General features: G+C 41.0%; 1 protein-coding gene across 2 annotated transcripts in view; it reads right to left on the reverse strand.

Annotated features, from left to right (window-relative positions):
* The window catches only part of LOC127431646 (procollagen-lysine,2-oxoglutarate 5-dioxygenase 2-like), a 93,051-nt gene that overhangs the window by 36,970 nt on the left and 43,872 nt on the right, over nucleotides 1-12,209 (reverse strand). For both annotated transcript variants that reach the window (XM_051682176.1, XM_051682175.1), the window contains exons 5-8: nucleotides 6,093-6,205; nucleotides 5,788-5,851; nucleotides 3,860-3,957; nucleotides 867-968 (exon numbers count right to left, since the gene is read on the reverse strand). In XM_051682176.1, coding sequence (XP_051538136.1) covers nucleotides 867-968; nucleotides 3,860-3,957; nucleotides 5,788-5,851; nucleotides 6,093-6,205 — 377 coding nt within the window. The remainder of the gene's footprint in view (nucleotides 1-866; nucleotides 969-3,859; nucleotides 3,958-5,787; nucleotides 5,852-6,092; nucleotides 6,206-12,209) is intronic.

The following is a 12,209-nucleotide window of genomic DNA, read 5'->3' on the forward strand; positions in this document are numbered from 1 at the left end:
TCGCCAATAACTGCACACAAGATTGAGTTACGAGTCCTTGAAAGAACACACATCCAGGGCAGAATTAATGCACAAGCTTACCTGGCCTTAAGCCCAGGGGCCCACGGCAGCAGGGGGGCCCCAAACTCTGGGGGGCCCAGTCGCAGTATTTTCTCTGGAGGGCATATGTAAATGCGTCCTGCTGGAGATTCTGATGTAAACATAGAGAGGGTGCGCAACCGCTAAACCCGTCCGTGTAGCGCATGATCATCGAGTGAAAATGTTCCGCTCTACAAACTCCGGTATTCTCCCTCGCTATACCATGACTACAGAGGCAGAATATTTGTATGAATAAACAGAGGCAGAGTTATTTTCCATTATAATTGATTTGTGAGTACACATGACATGTTTTGAGTGGCACACTCACGCTCTAAACGAGAGAAGGGAGATTTGAGAGTGCGTGTCCAATTTTGGCAACCACTGTAAGTTACCTTGTGGATCAAACCCATATTGAAGCGCCCACTAAAGACAGGCCTGGTTGACAGCACACCCCAGTAAGTGAAGCTGTCTAAAAACCAAAAACCATTTCCTGCACCATAGTCGTGCACAACTTCCTCTTCCTCAAGTGGCTCCTCATGGGCATTTCTACTGTTTAAATGGGTGTCTGAGGGACACAGGGCAAGAAGCTTGCTATTGTTGGATTCAATACACATAACTCCCAAGATTCACTTCTCTTGGATTATCTCAAAGTCAAAACTTATACAGTCATGTATTAATAGAACTGGAAAAGTTTCATTGATTTAATGGTGAGTTTTGGGATATAACTTTCTGGTTCTGAGAGGAAAAGGAATTTAAAAAGCCACTGTGGCTTTCATTGGATGACTCACTTTAAGCTGAGACAAATCCACCATGTCTTGGTCACAGATGGGACAGCCGCGCTCATAGTTCCACACATTGGGAATGTAGTTGGCCAAGTAATTCAAGTATATCTGGAAAAAAAGAAATAATTTAGTGATTTTGGCTAGATAAGGTAACGTTTATTTATTTTACATTTAGTAAAATGCTTGTTATGAAATTAGTCTTTGAAAGACAATGCCATGTTTAAAATGCCATTTCTGCCACAGAATTTAATGTTAAGAATAACCCATTTATTCTAGGTGGTCAAGCTGATTTATGCTACAGTAAGGTTGGGGAATGTCCACACCTGTTTCAGCCCAGTCTTTGATAATTAAATCCAATTTTGGTCGAAGCAGAACAAATTATGTTGTTTTTTCTTGTGTTTGCAGCAGAACAGTGTTTAGACATAGGGGAAACATCTGGGTTCATCTTAGATAGGGAGTTTGAGACAATTTTAATTGTTTCCATAAACAGTTTGCCTCAAAGTTTGCTGAAACAGTAAACCTTAATTATTTATATTTGGTGGAGGCTGATTTGTGCGATAAAGGTTTCCATGCTTTCCAAAGCCCAACCCTTTGTGCAGCCTAAGGGATACACGATTAAATAGTATTTATGTTAACTAACATGGGTGTCACTTTGTTTTAAAAAGTGTTGGGAACAGAGCGGAAGCTGCGCAACAGCGGAGCAAGAAGAGTGAGCGTCTGGATGTGAGTGAACATTGCCGCCCACTGTCACTCAACGTCACTAATAACAGCCGCAACAAGCACAAATCATAACATTAAAAACAACATATTTTAGCGCCGGATCGCCACTTATAACATACACAAATGAAATGGAAACTCTTGCTTAAGAACTGGAGATGTTTCTTCTGCATTAGACACTTAACTTACGAAAGCTATTTCAAAAAGTGTTGAGGACAAAATTGTAAAAGGAAAAAGTGGTAGGGACATATCCCACCTGTAAATTACACCTCTGTTAACTAACATTTTCTTTCTCCCAGTAGCTATACAGAAATCTACATTGAAAAAAACAGTAACCTGAAATTGTTACCTTAAGGATCCATTTTAAAGCCACTGATTTTTAATCTCTTCTTGGTACATTCAGGATCAAGTGGCTGAAAGAGTGCTTAGTCATAGTCAAGTCTGGTACCATATTTTTACTATGATATAAATATAACTATTGGTGGTTTTGAATTTGTCTTTAAATGTGATCATAATCTCTCTGTAATTCCTTTGAAGTTGTCTAATTTGTACAAACAAGTACTGCTTTTTGGAAACTTATATTTACTCATAACTTTTCCCTTCACAATTCCACTCTTTGAAATAATAGGGCTATAGTTATTAAGAGAAAGTCTTTGGTATGTCAAGGGCATTATTATTATTATTATTATTATTATTAATGAAAGATTTATTAGATGCTGACAGGCATTAATTATCTTACAATGATATCAATGGGAGATGTAGAGTATGAATTATGATGTTTGAATGTTACCTGTTTTGCAATGTAAATGTGCAAAAAAAAAAAAAAAAAAAAAAAAAGGTCAGGTTGCATTTCTCAATCTAACCCATAAAAATGACTTTTGTTGATGGAATTTAGTTGATGGTTATATTTACATTTAATAATATAGCAGATCCAAAGCAATTTTCAAATGAGAAAAAAAAAAAAAAAAACATATTTCGGCATATACAGTATCATAAAAGACCCAACAATATTAGCAGCGTCACAATACCGAATTTCAAGGGCAAACTAGAGTTAGAGCAGAAGGAGCACAAGTGCAATTGTGGAAAAGTAGAGATAAGAGAAAAATTAAAATAATGGTAAATGGAAGTGCCTCTTTATAGCTTTGGATTGCAATGTAATTACATGTAATAGTGAAATTGAAAAAATATATATCAGTGAGCTACAGTCTATCAAACAGTCTATCCACTGGCTGAGCTTGGTTGAGAGACAACCAGCTTTGAGCTTTTGTTCCTTGGAAGTGAAGCCGGTATTCCCACTTAATTCGTTCACAGACTGTTGGATGGAGATTCTGGCAGGACAGCCGCGCACACGCTTGTCATGCTGATTTTGATTACAAGAAGTCAGAATGTAAAACCAAGGAGGCGATCTTCAATTCAATCCAGCCTCAAATGCATTACAGATGGTCTCCAGATGCAGTCTTTCTTATTCACTAAAACAATGTGGGTAGTTTTAAGCCTTGTTACATTTATTGGTCCTAGTGTGAATGTTTATTTACGAGCAGATAAAACATCTGCATCCCCCAAGGCATGTTAAATAGCCTGGAGATCCTCCTGAGCTTGGTCGCACATCTTCTGGGAATAATACAGGGCAGCTTGTCTGAATTATAAATCATAAAACAGTGTCTTAACCAGGCATGGCATGACAAATTGACAAGCAACAAAATCCTCTTCCATTTTGGTTACATTTTTGCCCTAAACAGTTCACATGGACACTACATTTGATTTTGTTGCACCGCTCAGCATTTGTGCTTTCAGTGTGGACAGAAGAATTGCTTGTTGTCCCGTCGCCCCTCTATGGATCTTGTCCTGTCGCTTTAGATGGATGATCATTCATTAGAAGCTGTGCAGATGGTTAAGGATTAGGAGAACATGACTCAGCATAGTACAGTGTTTATTTAATCTTTTACAGCTCAGCTTAGTCTGTGGGTTGAGAGATTACACTATCACCCAGACATCCTGCTAAAATTTCAAACTCGATTTCTGGGCAGTGAGAGTGTTGCAATGACTGATAATTTGGCCAGAAGACCTTCTAGTATTAATCACTGACTTCACACTGAAATCCCCTAGGAGGTTCTGACGAGTTCCTTGACCCTAATATCTGCTGGATAGATAATTTTGCGTGCTTGTCTGTGCCTGAAGAATGTTTGGAAGTCAGCGCATTGGAAATGGAAATGCTATTTTGTTTCATTTGGCAAACTCATTGCATTGTTCATTGATGTAAGAAGAGGAAAGAAGATTGTAACCTTAGTGTTCACATTTCCGTGGATTACTGTCGGAAGACTGTTGAAGACTGTGTTCCTCACTCGCACCCGCTCTGTCCCAAACTTCAGAAGAACTTCATCTAAATGCCAAAAAAAATAATAATAGATATTTACATTTTCAATGGAAAATGGGAAAGGTGTTTGCTAATGTACCTTCCTATGTGGTTGCTAAGGTGTTCAGAGTGATTTTTAGTGAGTTGGATTCTTGTGTGTGGATTCCAGGGCATTGTTAGGTGGTTGCTAGGTCTCTTATTAGTCCAAGTCAAAACCTCAAGTCCCTATGATATTCTCGTGTCTAGATATGGCTCGGGTGACTCCGTCATGCAAGACTACAGGATTTTTACACTATTTTATCTTCCGCCAGGCAAAAATCTTAATTCTAATTATTCAGAAAAGTAATAGCACACCTCCTCATTAACAAGCTGCACAATTTGTTGTATCATTAATTATCTAAATAGGTCCGAAGACCTAAATTGTTATGGTGCAATATGTCAATCAGAACACTAACAACTCTTTACTGATTTCAAAACAGAAATTTTAATTGTGTTTACAAAAAATACTGGGGTTATTCCATGTCAAATTAAAAGCATTTCAGAAAGTTCCCCGGCTGAAACTTGTGATTTTGTTAATACTTTTCAAAAAGAAAGATAAACATAAATGAAGATAAAAGCCAAACTATTAAATGCAATGGATCGGTATTTACTAAATAATCCATTATACAGGAGGGCCAAAAATATAATTTTCACATATGATTTTGGATCAAAACTACAGGTCAAAAATAACTTTATTAAGGTGGCAGTGCCATTATTTTTCTTAATGATATCTTAATATTGTTTTATATTCTGACTGAGAATAAACTTTCCTTATTAGATCTTCATTTTAAGGCCCTATACGGTTAAATCCCAAATATATGGGGCTCCCAATGTGGCTCCATCAGTAAATGGTTCAATTTTACCCATTTTCAATGGATAAAACCAAATAGGGGTCACATGGTATGAAACTAGATTTTCTTGTCCAACAAAAGCAAAAGGTCTTAAGTACAAATAATGTTGAAACTAAAAAAGGAACACACGCCATATGTGTATCTTATTCTTAATAATAGTGTATTTTTGGACTCTTGAAAATCAAGATTTTGACTACTGTTGTGAATAAATAAAGGTAAATGTCAGAGTTTCAGCATTATTTGTACCTCAGACTTTTATCATCATTTATGTTTATGTATGTACACTACTGGTCAAAACTTTTGAAACATTTGACTAAAATGTTTCTCATGATTTTAAAAATATTTTGATCTGAAGGTGTATGCTTAAATGTTTGAAATTAGTTTTGTAGACAAAAATATAATTGTGCCACCATATTAATTAATTTCATTATAAAACTAAAATGTAATAAAAAAATAAAAAAAAATAAATAAAAAAAAGTTTTTGAAATTGATGACTTGGACCAAATAATAAAGAAAAGCAGCCAATACTGTAAGTGCCCAACATGGGAACTCCTTCAATACTGTTTAAAAAGCATCCCAGGGTGATACCTCAAGAAGTTGGTTGAGAAAATGTCAAGAGTACATGTCTGCAAATTCTAGGCAAAGGGTGACTACACTGAAGATGCTAAAATTTAACAGTTTTGATTTATTTTGGATTTTGTTTAGTCACAACATAATTCCCATAGTTCCATTTATGTTATTCCATAGTTTTGATGACTTTATTATTCTAAAATGAAAAAAAAAAAAAAAAAAAAAAATTAAAAAAATAATAATAATAATAATAAAGAATGAGTAAGTGTTTCAAAACTTTTGACCGGTAGTGTGTATATATATATATATATATATATCATTTTTAATTTTGAGCTGCAGAGTTGACAGGGCAAGTTGACACATCAGCAAGTTTTGAAACAATGTTGCATTCACTTACCTACTGCTCCATTCAAATTTTGGAAAATCTCACATTTGTGGTCCAAGGTCATATTAAGCCTTTCCTAAAATAAAATAAATAAATAAAAAAAACAAGAGAACAGGCAAAAGCATATGAAAAAGTGGCCATGTGACCTTTGTCTTGTGTAAACTCTTTGGAAGAGTATTTTTAAGCAGTTTGTTTGCTTTTGAGTGGTATGGATGCGTTTTCAAGCGTTTTATTAGAACATGTGTTCAAGTTACAAGCACGTTTTTATGTTCTCACAGAATGGCTCTCGCCTTACATCTTCAAAATTGTACACTGACCCTCTGAAGTGGATCCAAGTAGATCTTTGTGTAGAATAGCTGATCGTCATCATTGTCATGAAGGTCCCACTGGTTCACAATCGTGTGTATGTATGGAGCATTGCCAATAAAGCCTGTTGAAGACATCACAATGGATTTTTACAGAGTGTATGTTGTAAAAGAAAGTATAGGATGTAAAAAAAAAAAAAAGTGGATGAAGGGTTAACGTTATGGGATGCCTAGATGATTCCAATTACAATTAAGTCTACTCTAAGAAGCCAAAATCTTCTTCCCGGTTCTGGTGCGGTTCCTTTAAACCCTCAAAATAGTGGGAAGTCCGACAGAAAGTAAAACCTCATACAGTGGTGTCTCAGGGTCATTATTTAGTGTGGGGCACAAACAATCACTTAATCAATTATTTGACCGATCTTTGAAACATTGACGAATAATTCCAAATTCTGTCTGTCATTTTGACAGATAAAAGAGAAACAAGAAAAACATTTTAACCTACTGCATCAGTTTTGACTTCACTCTTTGTCCCTCACATTCCTGCTGTGCATGTGTCCTGTTAATTCCCTGGTATTAATATGCATATTAGATGCGTATTAACTGGCACCATCATCATTTGCACCAGGTATTGTGCATCCCTTTTGTGTTTAGATTTTGAGTTGAGGGTATCTGATTTCATGACTGCATACATCAATCATTGATCCCGGCCATTTCAGCAGGTAGTTCAGCGTTGTGGCAAGAGGGACACAACGTCTCATTCCCTCCATCAGGGAACGGAGGTTACGAAAGTAACCAGGACCTTCCCTATCTGTCACTCACTCAACGCTGTGTCGATGTAGTGACACTAGGGGTCCCTATACAAAACACCACAACTAGCTGAACTGTGTTACGTGGACTGGCGGTGCGAGACGGGCAGACCACTGTGTGCCTCGTAGCCAGCGCACCAGGCCGTCATGTAACCTCCCCCAACACTCTTATGAGCATGGAACGGTCCATCGGGAACAAGTCGACTGCTCAAAAAATAGGGACATGCTAGCCCAGCCGTGGCCTCTTTTCCTCTTTTTTCTCCCCAAAAAGAGTGGAATTTGTTAACCGACTGGGTGCCATAAATGTTTATGTCGGGGGGGGGAGGGGGAGGGGGGGGGGGGTCACTCCCAAGGAGAACATACCGCAGAGACCACACCCCACCCAGAGAAAAATGGGGGGGGGGGGGGGGGGGTATTTTCAGGTCTACCGCCGCAAACCAATCTCGATGCCAGACGCTCGCTAAAATGCGTTTTTGTGTCAGCATCTTGAACGGGAGTCTGTGCAAGGCCCGGTTCAGTACTCGCAGGTCCAAGATTGGCCGCAACCCACCACCTTCCTTTGATACAATGAAGTAGGGGCTGTAAAACCCTTTCTTCATCTCAGCTGGAGGGACAGGCTCTATCGCACCCTTCTGTTGAAGGGTAGCTATCTCCGCATGCAAGGTAGCGGTGTTCTCGCCCTTCACCGAGGTGAAGTGGATGCCGCTGAACCTGGGTGGGCGCCTAGCGAACTGAATCGTGTAGCCTAGTTGGACGGTCCAGGTCAGCCATCGCGACGGGTTGGAAAGCACAAGCCACGTGTCCAAACTCCGGGCGAGGGGGACCAAGGGGATAATCACGTCGGACGTACCGGCGGGTGGGGCCTCGCAGAGGGGCGGAGCCAGAGGTGCCGTGTCAAGGGGGATCGAACCCCGTGGCCATGCTGAGTCCAGAGACATCGAAGCACTTACCTGGCTCCTGACGCCCACCATAAGATTGGTCGAGGAGGGGGGAGGAGGAACATCGTCCCCACAGTCCATCGGAAACCAACCCGCTGTGGGCATGTTTGTGCCACAGTTGGTGCGCAGGGGCGGGGGGTCCGCCGCTGGAGAGCCAAACCTGCCAAAATGGGACGGTGGATGGCAGTCGTGATGACGGCCGTGCACATCTGACATGTGACACAGAGAACAAGGAAACCACTCTTTTGTTGAAGTTTTGGGTACCGCAGCCTCTTGGGCATGCGGCGAAAAATGAAACAAAAGATTCTCCTCCTGGCCCTCCACCAGGGGATGGAATGGTCTGTCTACCAGCTCCGTAGAAGCGGGTCTCCTTGCCCCTTGGGTCGCCTGTCTCAGGGGCGCTTCGAAGCCTTTCTAGGGTTCTTGGCGGCCGGCTGTGAGACGGGTGGTGTCTGCTTCCTGCGGTGGGCTCCACGCCGGTGCTAGTGCAGCTATTTTAGTGCCTTGGCTTGGTGTACCTGCATGAGAGCCATGGTGTGCAGGGCGGAGGTGGCTTGTCCATCGGCACCGTAGGCCTTAGCCGTCAGAGACGTAGGAAAACCTACAGGCCCTGGATGGGAGCGCCCGTGCCAAGTGGTGGCGCTCTGCGGGCACAATTGCACCGCGAGCACCTTATCCATCTGGGAGATCACCGAATACCCCTTGGCTGCCCCACCATCTGAAAGATGGGACTGGGTAGTAAAAGGTGCCCCCCACGATCTTGTCAGTTCCTCATGCACTTCCGGGAAGAAAGCGACTGGGAAAGCATGTCCGTCATCTCCACGTCGGCCTGAGACTGAGCGACCACGCCCGAAGGGGGAAGCCCAGCCGAAGCCTCTGCGTCAGAGTGGACGAGCCCACTCTCCGATGCTGCGCTCGATAACTCATCGTCTTCCTGGGCCCCGAATAAGAGGTCGAACTCGCCCTGAGACAAGCCGGTGGTCTCATCCGAGAGCCTGACCGGGTCAATCTGAGGAATGAGAGGTCCATGGGGGGTTACCCGGAGCAGGTGGTCCCATTGGAGTCCCCAAATCGCCCCCAGTGCTAACCGACGCGGCCTCATACCCGTAGGTAGAAGAACCGAGGCGGGGAGCCGCTGGGGTGGCTTGCTTTCTTACGAAGGCAAGCCACGACCACAACGTTGTCATGTTCTCGTAATGAGGACAAGACCCATCCACGAACGAAGTCTCTGTGTGGGCAGCACCCAGACACGTCAGACAGCGATCGTGGCCATCAGAAGTGGAGAGATAATGACCGCAACCAGGAATCACACACAAATGGAAAGGCATCTTTAAAAAGACGTTCCGTGTGTGCCGCTCTTTTAGAGTTTGAAAATATACTCTTTTTGATGTTCTGCTGAAGCGCCCAGGGGCGATCTCTGCACTTCACAGGTGCAGAGGAGGAGAAGCAGCTGAAATGCACCATAAAATCCAGCAGATGAGGTGAATGAACTCGGCGGGTGAATTCAGCTCAATGAATAGAACCACTCGGCTCTGAAGAGAAAATCTGAATGAGTGGTTGCATACCAGCTCATTTTATACCCGTATGTCCGGGGGAGTGGCATGCAAATTCCACTCGCCAATTCCCATTGGTCTTTTTTCAAAAAGCAGAGGTGTTTGGGGCTCCCAAGAGTGACCCCTAGTGTCACTACATCGACACAACGTCGAGTGAGGGACAGATAGGGAACCTCGTTCTAGTGCAGCGTTTGATTGACAGGTAGAAGTTTCACACTAGAACTCATTGGTTTCACCGCACTCAAACAAGGGGAGTCAAAAAATCTATCATAAAAGCCTTTCTACTTGTCATGTATGTGCCATTATAATGGATGCTACGTCCCTCAATGCCCTAGCACTTATAAAATGAAAATAAGTATGACTGATAAAAATAGACCATGACAAAAATGTTACAGAGAGTGACAAATAAAGATTTGGGGGGGGGGGGCAACCTCTGAACATGATGCCACACAAACATCCCCAATAATTTAATCTCAGCACAAAACAACACTAAGACTTGCACATCCACATCAAAAAGCTCAAGTGACCGTGAAAGTAAACCACAAATAGGCAACTCGTCAAAGGGTGTGCATATTATCTAACTAACTCAAATGAACAGCATAACAAAACTAATCAAAACAGACTCCCAATATTTAGCAGTCATTAATATCGAATACAAACCAATGCATTAACAACACAACACCTCAACGCAATGGCATACAATTCAATGAAATGATGAACAGTGCTTAATTAATCCAACCAACAGCACATTAGAAAAAAAACAGCTTTTAAAACTTACCAATTAAGTTCATTACGCAGGTCTGCAGCCAAGAGTGGTAACTTCCAATGCTCATGTCAACAGCTGACATAAATATGACGGAAGCGTTTGATTGGCTCAGGGGCAAAGGCAAACTAGCTCCTCAGGCCACCGTTGAATGCTCGTTGCACATGCGCATGATGTTCTCCAGATCTCCGTTGATTAACACTGAGTATGAAGGGCTAGCCCCACGCATAGCAAATGAGAACGATTAAATGGCTTTTACGCAATATACCTTAATAATAATATAATTTCTCAAAAGCATATACACTTTTTCCTTGTATAATGGACATAAAACATGTTTAAGTTGTGGAAAATATATTATTTCTTAAAATAAATTTATGATGATGCCAAACTGATTATTACACAACAGTGCCAACTCTGGTGGGGCTTAGCCCCACTTGCCCCTGTAGAGATGTGGAGATGTGGCTGACTTTGTAAATGTTTACAATATAGTGACTGGTAGGGCCTCAGTTATGTGTTGGCTCTTCGTGTATCCATAGCATACCAGATTTGTGTCCAGATTTCTCATCGTTTTCCTAAAGCTCACTGACCACAGCTGACAATTGTAGGGTTTGGCTCTCACATGGGTCTTTGAGCAGTTTTAGATACCATTATTTGGCTGGAATCATGAACTGTGCTTATGCTCCCACCCTTGACTATTAAACTTTTTAACCTCACAGGCTTTGACATATAGGCTACATGCATACCTTAATCCAAAAACCATGCATTTCATACAAAGCCCATTGCAGCTTTTAGCGGCTTAAATTGAAATTACAAAGGTCTTGAGAAGAACCATCATGTCTCAAATAATTTTGTAGATATGTAGACCTTAAGATATTTTACGTCAATTATTTATAAATTCAGGGAAAGCCAAAAATCAATATCCAATTTAAGTTTTCAGGCAAGTATGATTTACATGTCAATTCATTTGCTAAATTAGCAGATTGTCGAAGCCTAAAATAAGTCAGCTCAGATGTGGTAACTTAAATCTTGTTTTATTATAGTGCAATAAAGTAAAACATAAAGTAAAACTTGACATAATGCCCAGGTTCGAAACCTGTAGCTGAAGCCAGATGTAAGGGATTATGACATGTGGTTTTAATCTTTGAACCAAAATCGTTGTTTCCCACCGAACAAAACATTGCTACCTTTGACAACCCTGCATTTGGGCAATGTAAGGGATGATCCAAATGAGATGAGCTGTGTCACATAGTCTTTGTCGTTTCAATCATACTTGCCGAAGCGACGGGAATTCTCAGATTTCTGGTCCAACCAAAACAAAACAGTAGCTACCGCAATCTCATGGGCAGTCTATGGGATAAAACCAACCATCAATTTGGGATGAACATGGTATCGAACAGGAAGTCCAACACAAACAAACTTGTCCTGTTAATATCACACACTCGACGCCCTGACAGGACACTACATAAGACGAAGTGACCACCGTAGTCAAAGCAGTAATTCACCAGTTTAAAATAGCCGGGATCAGGACTACAGCGTTTAGAAGAGCAACAAACACTGGGTTTATGAGTACAGAGGAGTTGATGTAACTGTTCAATGGAGAGACTGGGCAAGATAGATGAACACCAGGGTCAGGAAGCTAGGGGCAAAAAATGCCAGAGTAAAATAAAAAAAAAATTCTCTAGATATTTAAAATGTGGGGGTAAAGAATCAGGCTGATCTCATTATTATTCATAGGTATTTGTTTAGACTGTGCTGCATTCAAAATTCCCTCTGAAGGCATACAAGAGAATTCCTGTTGTTAATTTAATCCTGATGCACGCAGTGAGAGCATCATATCTCATTCAAACATATACATGCCAGAATATGGTGCAAGCAGTCAAGTGGCTTCTGAAAATTTCAATATACAATAATATCAACCGATTAATTCCATGAATTCCATATTCATAAATTCAATAAGGACTCGGAAACATTTGTACATATCTAAAGTTGTTTATATGTTTTAGATGCTGTCAATACATCAATATTGTACAGTACATTTCTGTGTCTATGCTAACGTAACGTAAGCACAT

The sequence above is a fragment of the Myxocyprinus asiaticus genome, chromosome 41 (assembly GCF_019703515.2).
Source record: "Myxocyprinus asiaticus isolate MX2 ecotype Aquarium Trade chromosome 41, UBuf_Myxa_2, whole genome shotgun sequence".
Taxonomy (NCBI): Eukaryota; Metazoa; Chordata; class Actinopteri; order Cypriniformes; family Catostomidae; genus Myxocyprinus; species Myxocyprinus asiaticus.